Source organism: Polyodon spathula, chromosome 14 (assembly GCF_017654505.1).
Source record: "Polyodon spathula isolate WHYD16114869_AA chromosome 14, ASM1765450v1, whole genome shotgun sequence".
Taxonomy (NCBI): Eukaryota; Metazoa; Chordata; class Actinopteri; order Acipenseriformes; family Polyodontidae; genus Polyodon; species Polyodon spathula.
This window is the reverse complement of record NC_054547.1, coordinates 11,373,670-11,394,754: the sequence shown is the minus strand read 5'-3', so window position 1 is coordinate 11,394,754 and position 21,085 is coordinate 11,373,670. Positions and strand designations below refer to the sequence as shown.

The window sequence follows — 21,085 nt, the reverse complement described above, 5'->3', positions numbered from 1 at the left end:
ACTTTTACCTTACTGCGAGCTGTGTCTTTATTTCTGTAGTAAACTGATTAGTAATGTTAGCTCACCTACAATACAACTGGTTTCCAACCACGTAAACAGGATTAGTATACACTATAAATATATCTTTGTCATTCTAAGATGTTTCTTGACATTTGTAATTCTTAAGCAAGAAGCAGGATAATGGCATAATCTAATGATCACACAGTGTACCAAGAAGAAATACACATTTTGGGGGCAACTATTAAACAAGAGATACGTGAATTTATTGCAAAATCTAAAAACAAATGCATATAAATAAGCAGTCAGGTGGTTACTGTAAATGTGTGTGTGCATACATATATACACATTTTGAACCACTGTTCAACAAAACTATTGTAAACACAACTGTAGTTGCATATAAAAAAAAAAAAATTGGATGAATGTATAAGATTAATCTCAATGTGGGAACACTTAATTGTCTTATTTTCTGTGCAAGGTTCACTACAATCCTTGCAGTTTGCAGCTGTTTAAACTGTGTATGTGTGTCACAAGCCCCTGTAATCTGGCTGCCATCCAGTTTGGGGCTGGAGTCTGCTGAAGTAATGCCTGCAGCGTTTTCAAAGCATGTTCTGCTGTATGCAGCACCTTCTCAAACACTTCTTCTTCAGGGGTCTCCTGTCGAGCTCGCTTCCGGTAGGGCTGAGACAGGAAAAGAATCAAGAAACAACCGTGACATGTATTCACAAATACATAGATATGGCAGCGTCACAGTAAGTAAATGACTGTGCTGTTATTTTCAAAAACCCACCACAATATCTTTTGATCTGAAAAGCATCAGATACTGTAGTATGCTACAGTACTTTTACTTCAATTGCCACTTGCTGTAGAATAGTATGGTTATTCTTTTTTTTTTTTTCTGAAGGTAAAACTTCAAGTTGAACAAGTTGGATTTGCATGTGGTAACCTGGCTCACAATTTATTTAAATTTATAAAATTAAAACTTTTGGAAATGATTTCCTCTGTTACCCTGTATAACAGTTAATAAAGATGTATACATACCTGCAGATCTTCAGTTTCCTCCTTTGACACCGGTTCCAGTCCTGCACATAGCCTTTGTAGAACCGACCTTTCTGATTTTAACCGCTCCACTCGAGTGTCCTCGTTTTCTACTGCAACGATTTTCTTGGAGAAAGGAAAACCAAATTTTAATAAAGTATAACAAATTAATCTCTTCTTTATTTATAATGAGGTCAGTCTTAAACACAAGCAATATAGCCACAGACTGTTCTCCATATCAACCCTATGGTGTGCACTTAAATATATTAGTAGGAGGAAATGCTTACCTTATTTAGAAAATTTACAACATTGTTTTTTATTTCTTCTGATGACAAACTCTTTGGGACCACTTCTTCATGGCTTGTTTCCTAAAAATGAGGTTCAGATTATCAGCTAGAAATGTCTCTTTCTAATGTTAAATTGATGCGAGAGTAATAACTTGAACATATGCGTTCAATTATGTATTATTAAAATAATAAAAATGTCTATTTACCTCAGCAAAATGTGTAAAGGCCTCTAGGGCATGCTGGTGAAGAAGCCAGGATCTTTCTGCCAGTAAGGAGGCAAAAAGGCTCGACAGTTTTGGCAGTACCTGGCCCTGAGCAAGACAAACAAATGCATTGTTTTTCTGCACAAGTTATCTTTATCAAGTGGGGAAAAAAAGTGATCAACTACAGTATGTAAATAAATTGTGGTAACAAATTTAATTGGTTCAAATACAGTATTTCCTGATATTCGGTGTCTAGATTACAAGTTTCATCGACTGCATAAAAATAAGAAATGTTTTGGAAAATACAATGTGCAGTATAGCCTGAAAGCTAAATAACATCTACTCAACATATACTGCTACAATTGTAACTGCACGTTTAAAAATAAACATGGTTGATGATGACTAACTACTGTATGGCTCCACACACCTGTACTTCTTGTGGGAAACAGAATTTTCCTAAAGATGCCAGGAAGTCCAGTGCAGCCAAAAAAATGTGGTCCACAGAATTCAAAGGCTGAAGAGAGCTTAAAAATGTGACAACCTTAAAATAAGGAAATAGGAAATTACTGTATTATATTATACCACAACTGGATAAGCGTTTCATCAGTTGCGTATAAATAAGCCCCTGTAAAAATCACGGCAGTGTCACAGGTATTGTATTGTGCACTGAACTATTTTACAAATTGTGTTTTTTTTTTTTTTTTTTTTTTTTTTTAAATAAATGCACTGACAGCATCAAAATCAACGTCAAAGTTATATGTCCTGCAAAACAAATACAATGTGTAACCCACACTGATCTTAGGCATCAATCGACTCGTCAGTGTTTTACCAATTTCATAATCTCCTGCTTGTGATATTTGGCGACTTTAGATAAGGATTCATGCCTCAGCTGATACACTCAGTCTGAAGAATTTCTGTAACTTCTGGTTGTCAAAATTTTCAAGAGGGATATTTGCGCAAACAAAAACGTCTCTTGTCAAGTCAAAATTTAATGCGTTTCCTGCTTCACGGTTTTCAGTGGACTTTTGGAACACAGTAGTCACCGTTTTTTGTTTCTTTGCAAGTAAAGCAGTCGCAGTTCTGCTCTGGATTTCTGCCTTTCTCTTTCGGTGAATACTTGAATATAAATGCCTGTCAACAGCCGATTCTCGGTAGTGATCTACAGTGACGTTGCAGGACATACAGAAGAGCTTACATCCAATATTGTGTAAAACTGCTGCTGGACACTGCTTTATGTGATCTGCTGCAGACATTTTTTTGCCTTTTTAGAGATTATCAATTTTCTTGTTTACAGTGTATAGTATTTTTATTTCCCGCTTAGATTGCATAGTCACATGACATTCACTGCATCTTGTAAAGAACTTTGTGATGGTGTTCCACTATGAAAGGTGCTATATAAAATAAAGACTGATTGATTGATTACTGCACAGCACTATATGCATTGCTAATAGTACACGCTGGCACACAGCAGAGCTGTACAGTTTCGTTAATGTGATTTTTTTAATATGAAATACAAATTATGAAAACAGATTTTTATTTAATAATATTGTAAAAATCGCGGTATTGGGCTAATTTCATGATTTACATAGGGCCTTACTTACACACAAACATATTTCAAAATATTGATATCTAAAAGTTAAGGAATATTAGTTCTGTTAAATATTTTTATATTAAAACTTAAAACCTGAGAATTGATACGGATAGCTTTATTAACCAAATTTGAATAAACCTTTATCAGCGATGAGCAAATTACAAAGGCTCTTACCTCATAGATAGCTTGAGGGTCTAGATTCTGCACAAATATTGCAGAGAGGGACAGCAGCAGTTGCAGTGTGCACTGAACACAACGCTGACTCTGCACCTATAAAATTAGACACACACTTCTGATTCAAAATAAAAAAAACATCAATGCAACTGAAAAATGTAGCTAGTTTAACAGAATTAGTTGCACAAATAAGAAATACAAACTCTTTGAAGGCTTTTTACTGAATACTGAGTGTAACATTTCTCTCAGTCTTACCTGCTTGACAGACATGCAAGTCCAAAGCTGGCTGATTAGCCCCATCACAAACGCCAGGGTCTTTTCCTCAACAACTCCACAAGACTCTCTGCACACACACAGCATGGCAGAGAGGGCCGTGTTCTGTCAAATAGTAAAGTGCAGGAGTTATTTTCTGATTTACATTTTACAGTGCTAACATTACACTTGAATTAATTACTGTGAGAATAAATACTGTTGCTGGTAATGGCTGCTTGCTTATATTACACAGTGAAATATGTAATCTAATGCAGTCCTGCAAAATTAAAATAACAAAATGAAGAACATTTTAATAAAAGTCCTCACCACTTGCTCAAGTTCTACCAGCATACATCTGCCTTCCAGCCATCTACTGCAGACTGCTCCTGCCGACCTCATGATGTCATCTACAACTTGCTTCCTCAAGTCTGGGGTCAGCGCTTTTAGAGGAACGTGCTGCCAAAGTTGTACATTTTCTACCTCCTTTGGAGAGAATCTTTCTACAAATTCAACCTGAATTTTAAAAGACACATTACTGGATTTGCGATTAAAGTAGAGTATTGATCTTAAGAATTTGTGCATGACTGGGCAACTTGCATAGTTTTAAATATTTCCTCCATTTTATTAATGTTTTAGTGATTTGCAAAATCTACACAATTATTTACGAAGAATCATTCTAGATTTTTTTTTTTTTTTTTTTTTTTTTGTAAAAAGTTGGAATGCTTAACTCTTGTTCACTTCCTATGCAGTGCAGTTTAACTTGCCTGGTGTTGTATAGTCATCAGAAACATCATTCGTCTCAACAGCAAGGAAAGGTTTGACAGCTGGTAACATTCTCCAGGACAGGACTTGATCTGTCATTACAAATTAAATGGATTTTATTTACTCCACTTCATACATGTATCACATTATGCGACTGAGATTTCACAGATGCACTGTGGCTCAACAAAATAAATTTTGCCTTTTAACTTTTTTTTTTTTTTTGGACAATCTTATTGTCTCTAATTCATTAAAAATGTTTGTTAATTATTGCTGCGTCCATCTGGTGACTGTGGGTGGGGTCTATGCTGGTGGTCTATACCCAGTTTTCTAGATGACAGGTGTCCACTTTACATACTAACTGGCACTAATTGTCACCTTTGTGGGGAGTTTCAGAGTTGCCAATCATTAAATGGGCATAGAGGCAAATTTACCATCTTGTTCCCTGTAGGGCAGGGTTCAGGAACATTGACTAAGGTTGTACTGCAGACTGTGTGTATGAAGGTTTTTACTATGCTGTATCATCTCTGTAAACCAATAGCTGAAACTGCAGTCATTATATTTGTAACATAAAACAAAGTTCTGGAATTGTCACTTTCCATCCAAACAATTCAGATAAAAAGCATGAGAAATGTATTATATATCACTCTAATGCAAATCGGCATATTTACAAAATGGAAATCCTGTAGTTTCCTTGGTGTCATTTCTTCCTTTGCCCATTCAACGACACTATGGTGTTGGTCCTGGAAAATTTATTTGATGATCCTTAAAAACTCACCAGCTGAGCTATGATGATCATGTGATGCTTACACAGTTCTGCCGACCCATAGCTGGAAATAAATGATTTCCTTAAATTAGACTGCAGTTACAGTAGATAGCTGTTCACAACCCATTTTACATTATGAGAAAAGTCACCCACAACTAACAATATAATTGTATTACCATTCTATAAGAAATCTGTATTCTCTAAGACCCTGCTGCCTAAAGGTGCTTTTATCTAATGTGAAATGCAATACCCAAAGCAACAGATTCACATAAATAAGAATAATACATTCCAACCACACCATTTTTACCTTTGATTTAGCTTCAGGTTTAACAGACACAATACATTGTTGCTCATTGGTGTAAAAACTAAAGCAATTAGCACTAAGAAACTTACCGAGCAAGAAAGCACCATGCATCTGCAGAAAGAAGAGCAGTTTCTGTGTCGGGACAAAGCAGAGCAGCCAGTAGAGAGCGCTCCTGCATTGACAAAGAAATACACCACAATCACTGCTCTCTTTTAAACCTTAAATAACCTAGTAATGATCCTCTAAGAGCAGTCTGTCTTTGTGTGAAGACTTACCAACGGAGGAAAGCATTCCCGCGGCACTGATGCAATGAAGGCGCAGAGATGGACACAGACATGGTGATACAGTGTGACTTTGCTCTGCGCCTGACCGTTCATCATCACCCCTGGCAATTGAATGGGAAGAGCCAGCTCAGTGTAACACTGCTGGAAACTGAGGAACATGGCCTGGAAAAGGGACAGCCTGGCCAAAGAAAAGGAAGTCAGTTAAATAATAGCCTATGGTAAACAGAATAACTTAAACAAGAGGAAGTTGCTTGGGCTTCTCTGTCCCTACCTTGGAGTCTCCTCGGGAAACTGACTGCCCTGACACCAGAGCCCCAGCACCTCCTCTGGCTGAGTAGGAAGCTTATCCATGATGGTGACTAGCAACAGGCACTGTGGGAGAAACAGCTCAGCAGAAGAGTCTGAAACAGAAAGGCTAGGTTTATGTATTTATATTATTATTAGGCAGTAAACAAGCAAAATTATGGTATGCTAAAAAAAATTAGCCCTTTGGTCAGCAGCAAGGTGTGTAGAAGTCGCCTGTTTAAAATTAATATCTCAAAACCATTTAAAGATTCCGGGATATCTTTATATGCAACTAAAAGAATTATCGATTACCTTTTTGACACCAAGCATGCCTTTGTCCAACTGGAGTAATCCTTCTTCATAAAAGTGCACATGTAAAATGTTTGGGGGTGCATTTGCACCCTATTCTGCCTTCCAAGTGTTACAAAAAGTATACAATTTTTTCACATATTGTACCACAATCAACTCCTGATAACAGACAGAACAGATTGTTGAATGTTGTGGTTCTAAAATGACCGACTTAGCCCTACATATTTGTATTTTATTTTTTTGCCACGTGTCATTTTCAGAAAATTGTGCATCTAAGTCTGTATAATACAATAGTTTTCAGCGCTGTATTTTATAACAGCATTATTTATATTATCCTGTTGATTATCTATAGTACTGACAAAATAGGATTTAATTTTGCGAGTTGCAAAAAAGACATCTTTGCTCCCGTTGACTTGCAGGATTTCCGGCTGAGAGAGATGACAGGCAATTCAGAGTTAATGTGCCCCAAAAGACCTTGAAACTTTGATAAAGACGCTGTTTGGACTGGCTTTTCTATCTATTTTTATTGTTATGCATGCAAGTTATCTTTGTGCGCTATGGGTTTTTTCTGTATCATTTCATATTTTTGTAGTGTATATTTGTGTTTGTTGAATTTTCAAAGACATGTACTGTGGATAGCAGTTTTGTTTTGAAAATAAATAACAAAAATGCTTATCAATAAAGACAATATAAAGCACTTTAAATAATTTGCTGTATTGGGCTTTAAATGATTACTTTTCCTTCTGTATGAGCCCTGCTGTTGACAAAGAGTTAATGTTGATGAATTAAATAAGTTTAATATCATGAAACGGCTATAAACCTTTAAGACCTTAAATAAACCTTTCAAATACTGTAGCTGAGTTAAAGCTTTGTGAACAGAGCCCATAAGGACACACAGTACACTTACGCTGCTTGTCAGTCAAAACTTCTTCCACAAAAGGTCTCAAGGAAAGTAGCTGGGTGATAAGTGGGTCCAGAGCCACTAGAATAACAGCGTTTATCTCACCGCTGTGTGTGTCAGATAACTTTGAGGCATACACACTGGGGGGAAACTTGCTGGAAATTACAACATAAAATAATTCAGCGTTATCATTGAAATGTCACTCCTAAGCAAGTGCTACACTAGTTATTTCAACATTGCAGACAGTCCCGATCTTGATTATGCCCTCATCATTTTTTATGACTTACTTACATTTTCGGACACTAGAGCTATTCAATAAGTCATAGTAGAGTTGGCTTTTTAAAAAATTATTTAGGCTGAAACAGTCAATGAGCATTTTCCCATTTTAATTGTACCTTCCTTTATAAATATTAGGGATTTCCACGAGTGTTTATATCCTGACTCTCCTAAGAAAGTAGCCCTGATTGTGTGGTTTGCCAATAGGCTTTGTGTTTGGTCAAAACACCTGGTCTAATGGTGAACCGGCAGACTGAGCTATGTACTGAAATGCCCTGAAGTACAACTAGTAAATTTAAATGGGAGGTTTTCCTTTAGATAAAGTACCTGTAAATCTGGAGATACAGCAGATGCAACCGACCACAGGATTGGGCCACAAAGGATTTAAATTCCTATTTAACAGTAAACAAAACATCACAACACTGTACCACAGTTACTATTTGTCTCAGAGTTTAAATATATTTGATATATAGTTATACTTGGCTTACCTTGACATAGTGTACTAATGAGTGGGCAAAGAATCGACACAACTTCCCTGTTTTCTGGAACAATTTGCATTCTGCACTTTGCGTGACTTGCTATAAAACAAAATGTTGGTCAGTTGTTTCTAAGACATACCAACAAGAGAAAATGTCCACATGTTACACTACTGAAAACACACAATTCTTTTGCTCAAATCACAAGTCTTATATTTGATCAAAAAAGTATAAAAAGTAAAGTGTCTCACATAGCATCCGTATCTTTATTCATGCCAGTCTGCTTTGCTGGATGATACAATAAAGTGGTTCATATAGCAAAGTGCTTGAACTCATGCTAAGAGGATGACATTCTATTTGGCACTTACCTGTGTTCCAGACTGATTCATCTGTTCTGCTAGCTGCATGCAAGACTGAAAAGTGAGAAGCATGTCGTCACACAAACTGAAAACAATGTCCTTGTGTCGCAGCTGTTCTTCAAGCAGGGACTGGTGTTTGATACTCTGTCTGAAAACAACAGAATATACCTATACATTACTTGTATTACTAATTTTACAAACTCAATTACATTTTTTTCTTGTCTGTTTTGCCTAAACATGTCCACCTAACCAATTTTATTTTCCTCAGATGGTTCTTTTTCTGTTCATGTTTTTTTTTTGTATAATGTTAAAATTATAATTTATTTATAATTTTATATATAATGCAAAACAATTTCACACTTACTTGATAATAAATTTCCATGTATTAGCATGTAATGCATGGTCCATATTGGAAATCACTGAGCATATATCCAGGAGACTGTGAATCACTGAGGGGAAAAAAAAGACAAAAAGTGCTATGTAAGATGTGGCAAAAAGATTGCTTTCTTTATCTGAATACTAATTTAACAGACGTTCTTATTAGACCTTCCATACTTGAGTGATGGATACATTTCTGGAAGCAAAATCATTTCAATACAATATGATTTGACGGCAAGGGACCAGACCCAGTGTATAATGCAAATGATCCAGCTGTACTCATATATACCTACTATTTTCAATCCCTGCCAAGACAGAAACACTGCCGACCAGCCTTCTATTGAGCCTACTCCCTACTGACGGTAAGTAGACACACCTGTCACCATGTCGACCACCTCTTCTGCTGCTGCTGGCTCCAGTGATATTCTGTCCAGCAGTTCCATGAGCACTTTCTGAAGGGAATAAGCTTCTTTGAATAGAGCCTGCAACAGATCTGCCACCATCGACAAACGTCCACTATAAGCAGACTCACTCATCTACAGGGGTAGAGGAAATGCTTGTTAAATCATTAAAGTTGCATTTGTTATATCCTGTAGTGTACATTCATTTTTTCAATAGGAAAAAAAAAAAAAAAAAACATTAGATCTTAATATACTGGAGTAGAGTGTGTGTTTGAAGACTGATAAGTAAGCATGTCTGCTTCTGTTACCCCTAAACATTACATTAGTCACCTTGCTTAAACACCTAACTTTTATTGCAGTAAATGGCTCACCTTGCAGTGCAGAAAAGTGTTCTTCAATATGTGCAGAACAGAGGATGGTAAGGAACGAATGCTCTCCAGGACCAGGGTCTGTTCAAATGAACAGACATGACGAACACAGCCAGACAAGGCCTCCAGAACCTGTACCATGGTCTGAAATGTGGACCAAAATTAGAAACAAATGTGAAATAAAAAAATAAAAAAACAGCATTAAAGACACATTGCAGTTGTCACTGAACTAAGCAATGACCTGCTCTTACCAGCCACTAACTCAGTACGGTTTTAATTTTTTCCAATACAAATAAATGACAGACACAACCTGAAGCTACTTTAAAAGCACACTGTGCAGTTTGCAAACCGTTATTTTCTCGTACCTGTAAAATGTTTCTCAGCACTGCACGCAGTTCTGTGTTTTGACTGGATAACCCCCCTGCTTGGTTAGATAACTCATCCATCAAATCATTAAACATATTCACAACCTGGAACCACAGAACAAAATCTAACTTAAATCAAATCAGAGATATGTAGAAAACATAGGTTGTCTGCCAACTACTGTGATGTGCTCTAACACAAAGAATGACCACTTACCTTTGGTAATAACTTTGAAAAACACTCCTCCTCTAGTTCAGCGAGGTTTAGGTGAGGAAGAAACATTTCTGTAAGAATTTTCAACACCCCTAAAAGAAAAAAATATATATATATATATATATATATATATATATATATATATATATATATATATATATATATATATAATATATATATATATAGTTTCATAAGGTTATAAAACATATTTTCATAAGGTTATAAAAGATATCACTCTGCCAGATAAACTGCAAGTGCTGAAGCCCTCTAAATATGCAAGAAGCAATATGTATCTTCAGCCACAACTTACCATATGTATTAACAAACTATTTTTATTTTAAAATCTAAAGTTTTGATGGATAATACTTACGAATGTGTTCGCTCCTACTATCAGCATGCTGATACATGGAGTAGTTAATATTAAAGAAAAAAATAAACAAATGAAATTAACTTTTAAAAAGCAAAATACTGTATCATAGCAGGCTGTAGATAACATTGATTCACACTAATCTTACTTTTCACTTCATTACTCTAGTAGGTATAAAGACATGTGAAAGGATATGACAAGCTTAGGCAGGACAGATTTCAGTTCTCTCCGGCACATGTCTTCATTCCACTGGGTTATCTCCCCCAGAAGAGTTGTTTGGGACATTCTTGTGCTTCTCCCTATAGAGTTCCCAAACGACACTGAAATATGGAATATTATTGGTAGAAAATATTATTCAAATGACAAATAATCTCTAAATAGTTTAGTACAAATCATTCTTAAGCTACAGAATGGAACGAAAGAATATCGTGCAATTAAAAGCATGCACACAGGCTGATGCAGAATATTTTCTGTTTTTATTTTTAATGTACAAAGACCTTTGATATTATAAAAATAACGTGCTTCCATAGTGCATTGAAGTTTCAGATAGGCCGCTGCGAGTAAAGATATAATCATATTTTATTAAGCGGAATTGCGTAATTAATTACATAACAAATGTGCCAATACAAACCTTAAGGGTAGTAATATCTGCCTTTAGGTTTGACCAAAATAACAACAGTGCTAATGTGATGGTCGGTATAAACAAACAGTTACAAGCAGTACTCTGTGCAACTCCATGACGAGTTTGATTTGACATAACCCTTACTGTACCTGTACGACTAGCCTTAGTATTAGTACCACTGACACGACATAAACAAACTGCAGGGCGTGCAGTCTAGTTTGTTCATGTTGATCGAGTGCATTAGACGTGTTAAAAAACGTGCTTCGAGAATAAATACGATTTTTATAAGGGATCAAGAAGTAATCATGAATCAAATGGTTTCATAATCCAATTATCTTTCTTACCTTTGTATATCGTACGAAGCGGTTCGTAGTAACTTTTTCAAAAAGTACAACACAACTTAAAAGTTGTAATTATTTATTAACGGGGGTAATTAACTGAAAAACAAACATTTAACATTACCAATAACAACTCCAAGCTTTAATTTTGCCTCCGTTCCGCCTCCTGCAATGACGCATAAGTCGGACCATTTTTACAGTAAAATAGGGGGTTTATTGTGATACTCGTTTACATAAAGAAGAACAAACGCTTTACAAAAATGAACCTAGTTAGTGTTACACATTAATATTACTATAGAAACAATTATCTCATATAAACGTTTTACGTTTTGTGGATAAAATAATATCTTGGACAATTTAGTATTAAAGAGTTTCCCTAACAAACGGTGTGGTGTTCCTTAAATTTTGCGTGTTTGTTGGCAGTACAGAACTGCGTCACTTCTGCCGAATAACGCCAGTACCCGGAAGTTACCGTTTTGCCCACAATTTGGCCCTTGAAATATAAATAATATTTTGTTATTACAGTAATTGGCTCAAGTGTTTTTTTTTTTTTTTTTTTTTTTTTTTTGTTTTTTGTTTTTTGTTTTTTTTTTATCCACACAATCTGATTAAGAATCTATAGACTACAAGTATATAGAAGTTAACAATTTATGTCAGTGCATGAACAATGGAAAATAGTGTTGTATTTTTATTTATTAATTTAGCAGTTTTGTAAGGGTTAGATATATGGCAATTAATAAATATGACCCTAATACGTACTATAAGCAATTATGAGAATGGCAGTTTGAAATGGAAGGTGGATTTTCCCAAATACAGGAAGAGATTATTCCCATACAAACCATGTTCATTAAAAGCAAGGAACAAGGGCTTTGAAAAATAAATATCACAGATTAGAGGAAGCAGAGAGTGAATGTTACTGGTTCCTGTTTTAATCACTTGGCTTGATACGGTATCTGCAGCCACACAAAGGCAATTTTGGATTTCCTTTAGCTAAGCCCTCATTAGGTTACAATGGTCAAATGACCACGTAGTCTCGAGTCTAGATAAGGGGTCTCCAACCCTGGTCCTGGAGAGCCCCTATCCAGCAGGTTTTATAGGTGTCTTTACATCAGTGGCTAAAGATCTGGAACACCTGTTAATCTGGACTAAGTAACCCTCCTATTAGGTTTCGGGTCGACATGACCCGACTCTAGTTTCCAATTAGCCTAAATGCTATTTTTCTTTTCATTTTCTGTATAATATTATATGACTTTTCCTAAGTTGGGGTCATGATCTTATACACAGAAAACAGAACGTTTGAGATGTTTATTTTTTTTTTAGAACAGGTCATGTATACAAATAAGATGTTTCAGGTCACTGTGACCTGTGGCATTTATCTTTGTAGATTTGTTTGCAGGAATAAAACAAACTTCTTCAGTTTGTTATTTCATTATTATTATATTTGTATTATTATCTCTGAAAATAGCTGCACCTGTCTGGAGATATTTATAAACAAAAAAAATAAACAATATATATCTACAAGGCAGAGTCTAATTTTCACTGTCAGTATTGCAACAACATCTCACTGGTAAAGACAATCCAAAATGAGGAGCTCCCAGGTTGGCAGTCAAAGAAGTTTTATTTCACAGCTCCTGGACTAAAAGAGCATAAAAGAGTAAAACAATAAAATTAAATAAAAAAAAATTAGGCTGTTTAAATTAATTTGAAATTGCTTCGGGTCAATATGACCCAAAACATAACAGATGTACCTAAATTCTGAACATAATAGGAGGGTTAAGCCAGTAATTGGTTCAATCAAGTAACTGAGATTGGTTGGAACAAAAGCAAGCAGCCACAGTAACTCTCCAGGACCAGGGTTAGAGACCCCTGGAATAGATCATTTTGTAGCTTACATCACATCACAATAGTATAAGTTTCCTTGTGTCATTCTGCATTCTGTACCTTATGAGGAAAAAAAAGTAAGGATAAAAACATCTGTGGCAGAGCGAGAGCTTTGCCCATGTATATTTATTGGTGTTTGGTGGTGGTTGGCAGGATGGGGTTAATTCCTCCCTGCCAAAAAAAATGTGAGAATGTGGCTGGAGCCTTAATTAGATAATCACTAATTACTGATTAATTAGGTTCCAGCCACATCCCATAAAAGGAGAGCCCAGGGGTCCATTTATAGAGAGGAGTTTGGTGAGTGAATCTGTGTTGTTTATATGTATGTTGCTGAATTGGCTTTAAAAGTCCAATGAAGGCTCTGAACTGTGTTTGTGTTTAAACCTTTATTTTGCCCTTGTTATTTGTGCTTATTAATGTGTGCTTGTACTGCTGTTTCCTGGTTTATCTCGACGCTACCCTGTCACATGTGATGTCCTCTGTGGGATAAAAATGCCTCCAAGACTCAGAGCAGGTACTGCAGCTATATTTTCTTTCTTTTTTTTTTTTTGAAGAAAAAAAAATAAAAATAAAATGAGAACGAAGCAACAGCCATTGTCAGCTGGCTACCAAATTAGCCTTGCAGAGGAGTGGTGGCCTGGCTGTGGCAATTTTCAGCACACAGTTGCTATCTGCTCCTCCCAATACCATTAGGAGATGTGGTCTGATGTGCCCAAAGAGAGGGAGGAAGAGCCCCATTGGTGGTAATTGGCCTGTGGGAAGGGTAACAACCCAAAGCCCTACTGGTCGGGCCAAGCCTGGAGGGAACTGTCTGCGCAGAAGAGGGTGAAAGGAAGGAGTGCCTTTTCCTGGATAAGGCCCAGAAGTGGGGAGCCAGAACGTCCAGCACTCGGAGGGAAGGAGCCCAAGCGTCCACAATCCAAGAAGGGTAAGCCAGCGTCTCCAGAGCTGATCCAGTGACCAAGGGAGAGCTGCACCAGTCTCCAGCAGTAGAGGAAGAAGCCCTGCTGTCGCCCGCACCACATTTGTTATTGAGGGGAGCATAGCGAAGTCCAGGAGCACGTCCTCATTGGGAGTGCCACGGCCAGCCGCTGCCTCCCGAGGGTCCGTCCTTGCCCTGTTCTGCATTGCCTGGGGTTGCTGGCTCACGGTCGCCTGCTTGCCTCCGCCTGGGGTCACCTTCTGTTGCAGCCTCCTCAGATATACAGCCTCTCTACTCGTATATATTTATTGGTGTTTGGTGTAAGAATGTGGCTGGAGCCTTAATTGGATAATCACTAATTATTGATTTAGTCTCCTGCCACATCCCACAAAAAGAGCCCAGGGCTCCATTTAGAGAGAGGAGTTTGATTGAACCTATGTTTGTGTCTCTGTATTGTCTTAAAGTTCAGTGAAGGCTCTGTCCAGCCTGAACAGCTTTTTTTTTTTTTTTTTTGTTTTGTTTTTTTTGTTGTTTTTAACCTTTATTTTGCTGTTGTGCCTTTTTGTTTGTAGTTTTGTGTTTTTAATAAAGTGCACTTCAGTGCTTCTACTGCAGCTTCCTGGCTTCTGAGTCTGTCTCTCCACTATCCTCTCACATCTTGAGGCTGCTTTTGTGTTTATAGTACCAAATCGCAACATGTGGTGCTTCCTACTGATATCATGAATCCTACAGCAAACATTCAGATTAGACCTTTCAACAATACTAGTACCGCATTTGTTGTATTGTTTCCTTGTACGTATAGCCACTCTTGAAATATCTATGGAGAGATGTTTCTCTTGAAGCAAATCAATTGAGGAGGCTAAAGCATGGTTGTTTTGCTCTCTTGCAATGTGTCCCAGAAATGCGTATGGCTTTTAAACCATACTGTTTGGCTAGTAGATCAAAACACAAGGCCATTTATCCTTGTCTAATGTTATTGCTTATGTGAAAATAACCCTTTTAAATCCTTTAGCAAATATTTGAAATAGTCTTTTTTCAATGTCCTGAATGGTGAAATCTGACCTAAAATTTATTTCAATATCTAATAAATTGAGAGATTTCTAGTTAATGTTTGTCAAATAACTTTACGTGTCCTCTATTAGTGGTAAACTAAATGAAAACACTACAATTATGAATATTATTTTGCTTGAGTATTGCTACTTTCATATTAAGTAACTAAAGTATGTCATTATTTGCTTGGTATTTTTTGTGGTTTGTTAAAACATTCCCCGAAAACTTTCAATTCCAAAGATATAACTTCCTAACAATGTTTAACTAGTTTCATTAAAGAGCAAGAATTCATGAGGTAAGGAGTGCCTCATTAATTGTAAATTGTGTTGCTTATTTTTCAGCACGTATTTCCATGCTGTTCGTATATAACCGAAAAGTGGTTAAGTATAAAGTAAAGAAACTATTTCACCCAGATGACTGGCTCATTAATTACTGGCGGGCTTGTTATCAACCAGATGCAAAACAGACTTTCACTCGCAATGCCAAGGCAGAGACTGCTGTATGGGGTTTATTTGGAACGGCAAAGAAAGCAGTTTTCTCAGAAGCTAATTTCTAACCTGATCTAATTCTTACTGTACTTTCACCAGCTGAACCTTTGAACTGCGATATGTAACCTTAGCAAAGGTGCATTTTCAATACAACGTAATGAGGGGACATGGAAAACCTAGCCCACTGTACTGAAAGTTAATGCTAGGAAATAATTTAATCTCACAATTACTGTAAACCCTTGCATTTCTGGAATCTTTGTTATTTTGTTTTTTATTCGACTGTACAATTGTTCTGAAGTATATTGAATGCAAAAAAGTGCTATAGAGAAACTGCAATCAGATCCATGTGTAATGATACAAATCCAGTACACACAAGGAACACGGCTGCAAACCACCACAAAGAAGGACATGTGGTCAGAAAGCTGTCCTGGCTATTTCCCTACTACTATGAGTGATGTTCTGATAAATGTTGCAGATTACACTCAGTCAAACACAATAAGCGTGTCACAATCCATTAGATAAGTATTACATGGGACATGTATGTAATAACTATTTATTGCAAAGTAACAAAACACCTGAAAGAAAGAAAATAATGTATTTCAAAATCAAACATCTGTTTTGAACCAAAACGACAGAAGTACCTTTTTTTTTTTTTTTTTTTTTTTTTTTTTAAAAAAAAAAAAAAAAAAAAAAAAGATTGTAAATTGAAACTGCTAATATTCCTAGTGGCTCACATAGTAAAGGCACTGTTGCATGGAGTTATGTCATTGGGAGCCTTGCTGGTTCAAATTCTGGTTGTGGCAAGTGGTTGATCTTGGCTGGGAACTCATAAGGAGCTCTGCACTGGACTTTGTGCATCCACAGGCTTGGCGAAAAATGGACCGAGGTTGAGTCTGCACACTATGCCATAGCAACCCCAACTGGTCAGACTCCAGACTGACCTCTCGCCTGCAGGGTTTCAGCAGCATAGCAATATGAGCTGCTTGGTTCCTCAGGGTAAATGATGCTTGCAGCATTGAGATGACATTCAAATTGGCCATTTCAAAAAGGGGAACCGGGGTACAAAACATGATTGGCCACTCTTTACATATTGCTCTGTGTCACTTGATGTAGCCCATGTGAAAAAGAAAACGCAATGATATTTCTAAATGATGCTAAGTGTTTTGTTGTTTTTTTTTTTCCTGATTTGTTTTGTGAATGTGGTGGTCGATTGAATCAACAAGGTGCTCCAAAGCTGACCCCCTAGGTCTGCAATATGTGCCAAAAACAATGTGTCCAAATCCATCCAAAAATAATGAACTTCATGAACCCAAACACAAAATAAAGCCTCTTATATCTCTATATAACTGTATTTTTAGCTATTGTTTTCTGTGATATATTTACTGTTTTTAAGTAGCAGTGACTGGTCACAAATTTTGCAACAATAATGGCAACTAGACGCACGCATGTAAAATTCAATGTTCTGTATAAGCGGTATTGATTCTGAAAACTGCACAGAATTGGTGGAGAAAAGGACTGAAAACCTTTGATAGGGTTTTTTTTTCCTGGAATCTTTCATCACTTCAATCTTTATGACAATCAAATTTTCACCAAGTAGGCTGGTGACACGCTAGTTATATTAACATTTGACTAACAAAGGTCTGCAGTGTTGTTTACTATATTGACGTATACTTCTTCTACCTTTCTTACTATTATAACTAGATTGTGGGTATATATGGTAGTGTCTCTCTGTCTGTGTATTTGTCTGTATAACCACTTGTCTAATTTTGATCAAGCTTGTTGTAAACATTTCTTAGTATAAGTTATTGAGAGTATGTGACAGAAAGATAATGAGTTCTGGTGATACATCTCCCTCCCCACCTGTGAGGGCGCTAAAGAACGGGAGGAGAAGTATCTGGAAGGGCTGGCCTGACAGTTCGTTTCCGGGACCGGGAAGTAGGTCACCTTGGACAGAAGCGAGACTCTGTTGTGAGACAGTATTGACCTGCAAGGTAAACGAGGGGCAGTTGCAAGCGTTTACCAAGATAGCATGTGGGATTAGATATAGGGGACAGGGTAACGCTGCTCTTTTCCTTCGTTTGGTAAAGGCTCAGGAGAGAGAAGGACCGAGATAGGAGCTCTCCTGCAGAAAGAGAAAAGCGTTTTGTGTATTGTATTTTGTTTGTGTTTTGCACCACCAGACAGTTAACTCACCAGTCCGGAGCTGACAACGAAGGTCAGCACGATCCCGGTCATCACTGCACAAAACCGTCACGAAATACCGTGTCTTCACTCACCACAAGCACGTCTGCACTCACCCAGGACTGGTGACTGTGTAATTGCTTTCTGTTCGGGACTGTGCCCTATTTGTTATCCCCGTGCTTTGCACATGGTTGTGTATTGCCCGGGATTTATTATTTAAACGGTCACCAGACCTGGAATACAAATAAAGAGCACTTTCTAAAGGATTATAAGTGTCTGCCTTTCACTCCTGCACCGCATCACCGCTACACCTGTTCCCCTTTACCAGCCACTTTGCCACAGAGTAACACAATCTTATGACATATGAAGGTGCATGTACATCCATTGATTGAGATACGTCACACAATGTTGAGAATCATTTTTCAGGAGACTTTGCAATTTCAGGGTATGTATCTTAATGATATAACATATGTAAGTCTTAGTGACAGTATCAATAAAGTTAGACGTGAGCCCCCCACATCATACAAATAACCCACATTTACCTTTGGGAACTGGATCTACACCTTAGTGACTTCTTGTTTTATGTGCATTTTCTTTCCAACATCAACCACATTCAGATCACCTATGAAATTAATTATATATATAATATATATATATATATATATATATATATATATATATATATATAGATATATATTATTATATATATATATATATATATATATATATATATATATATATATATATATATATATATATATATAATATATAACATAATTTAGATATTTTATTTAACTTCCTGTAATCATAGAAACTACAAAAATATATCACAGAAGTCTACTTGAAGTCATAACAGTAGTACTGCATTTCATGTTATATTTCAAAATGTCACATTTTTAAATTTTTGTCCATTTTTCATTAAGGACATGGAAAACTACAAAAGTGGTGTGAAATTCAATATGCTAATATAACAGTGTTCATCAGGTTTCATTTGGCCATAGCTGTGTTAAGAACATGTACTGCAGAAACAGATTGATCTAATCTCTCAAAAATTAATTTCACCACAACCAGTTGCACAACTGCTTGCAAATAACCACAGCAATAATCACACCCATATGTTTGATGCAATCAAAAAGATCATATACAGTAGAAGTCTTAACCAAACTTAGTTATGAGGCAAAAATGTCATCTAATTATAATTTTGACAGGGAGCAAATACTTTAGAAAGTGATCAGTAATAAAAGGAGACAACTATGATATCACTCAGACATTGAATACCGGCACCTATCTACAATGTAATATAATAGTTGTCCGCTATTTCTTTAATAATAATACTATTATTTTTAAATTGCGCCTTTCATAGTGGCTCACCATCACAAAGTGCTTTACAGAGGTAGGCTGTGAACTGTGCATTATATGCAGAGTCAGTTAATATAATAATAATAATAATAATAATAATAATAATAATAATAATAATAATCTATTTTTTATAGTGCAATTTATACAGCACATCTCAAAGCACTTTACAGTTTAAAACAATACACAGTGATATTAAAAATGAACACAAAGCAGGTTACACATTAAAACAGGGACAAACAACAAGTTTAGCCTAGAAACATAGGACACACAGCACCAGTACTGTACAACACATAAACAGCCAGTCCTACACAGACTCAAATTCCATTAAAAAAAAAGTGTTTTTAGTTGCTTTTTAAAAATATCAATAGTATTTGAATCTTTTATTTTCTGTGGGAGAGCATTCCAGAGCTAGAGTGCATAGCAACTGAAGGCCCTCTCTACCATAGACCGAAGCCTAGATTTTGGCACTGTTATGTGCCCAGCATCTGCAGATCTCAGGTTTCACGCAGGAGAATATACATTTAACAAATCAACAATATAGCTAACATGTTAACAGTTGTAATTTAAACTAAATTCTCAACTTAAGAGGAAGCAACAATATGATATTTATTTAACATCTCATCCACAGGGTGGAGGACAAGGAGGTAAGGCAGTGGCAAAGGTGGGATTTGAACCAGTGACCTTCTGGTTATTTACACCCCTGGAATTTAACCACTGGACCACACTGCCTCCTTTAACAATATAGATCTAATTTGCCCAAGTGGAGATTTATGGAAATTCCTATTTTAATAATAATAATAATAATAACAATAATAATACAAATAATAATAACAACGACTTACTGTCTAAATAATATAGAAATCAATCCAGTACATCCACCTTTATAATCCTGAAATAATTCATAAAATGTTTAAAACTGAAAACGTGGCAAAAAAAAAAATACAATTTAATAACAATAAAAAAAAGTAACAACGCTTGAGCAAAAAATGTTCTGCTTAGATCTGGAGGTGAAATCTATTTTAAAATAATTTGCTTTCCTGTAAAAAAAAAAAAAAAAAAAAAAGTGCCAAAAAAGCTCTCTATTACTTTTCATTAACATAAAATGTTTGCAACAACTTTAGTGACTGAAGCGCAGAGGAAATGAAAGGCACTATCATGCCAAATAGAAAAAAAAAACTTCCTTTTACATTTTCTAACGCAATTACTTCACAACGGGAGTAATGTTTTAAATTAACAGGACAGTGCACTCTTAATATTTTAATTTTCTGAATTTATATAATCAACCTCTACAATACGTACAGAAGACCCTCAATAATCCTAACCATTTATTTTAATTAGCGATTTGTTCTTTATTTTATGTGTGTCTAGTTTTATTTTTTGTTTTATATTTCATCAAAATATAGATTAGAATTGTGATATTTCAATTTGCTTCTTTTAAAAGATGCTGATAACATGCATTATAGGAGCCCAGAGACTGTAAGCTTAGCAGTTGACACCTACTTAATACTAACTTAAAATTCACTGATAAGATTTGAATAATGGAAACCTTGTTGTTAGAAGTGCTATTTGCTATTCAATCTTGTTGTTGGATCTGGGTGTTAAGTTAAAATAAGAAAAGGAAATAAGATAGCTGTATTTTTTTTTTTTTTTTTGCCAAAACATTTCCTTTTATTTACAATAAGATAAGATAAAAGATTAAATGTTTATATGTCATATCATCTGTAGATAAGGGCTTATAAAATGGATGTCACCTTATAATGGCAAACACTCCTGGATTAAATGTAAAAATAAATTTAAAAAAAAGAAAAAAGACAAAGGGTATATAATCTGTAAATGAAATAAGAAGTATTCCTGTTTCCTCTTCTCTAATAATACCACAGTGCACTTAAGCAC

At 35.9% G+C, this 21,085-nt stretch overlaps 1 protein-coding gene across 1 annotated transcript; it reads right to left on the bottom strand.

The window, feature by feature from the left end:
* Positions 1-241: 241 nt before the first annotated feature.
* c14h1orf112 (chromosome 14 C1orf112 homolog) lies at positions 242-11,708 on the bottom strand. Its single transcript, XM_041270937.1, has 25 exons — positions 11,318-11,708; positions 10,547-10,671; positions 10,355-10,394; positions 9,988-10,076; positions 9,774-9,878; positions 9,412-9,552; positions 9,016-9,175; positions 8,626-8,710; positions 8,271-8,409; positions 7,915-8,004; positions 7,754-7,818; positions 7,157-7,305; positions 5,927-6,056; positions 5,647-5,833; positions 5,461-5,543; positions 5,080-5,131; positions 4,307-4,396; positions 3,870-4,055; positions 3,546-3,668; positions 3,291-3,386; positions 1,953-2,066; positions 1,529-1,633; positions 1,323-1,403; positions 1,039-1,161; positions 242-678 (listed from the first exon to the last, which is right to left on the bottom strand). The coding sequence occupies exons 2-25, from the start codon at positions 10,634-10,636 to the stop codon at positions 481-483; spliced, it is 2,721 nt and encodes a 906-aa protein (XP_041126871.1). The 5' UTR covers positions 10,637-10,671; positions 11,318-11,708; the 3' UTR covers positions 242-480.
* Positions 11,709-21,085: the final 9,377 nt, after the last annotated feature.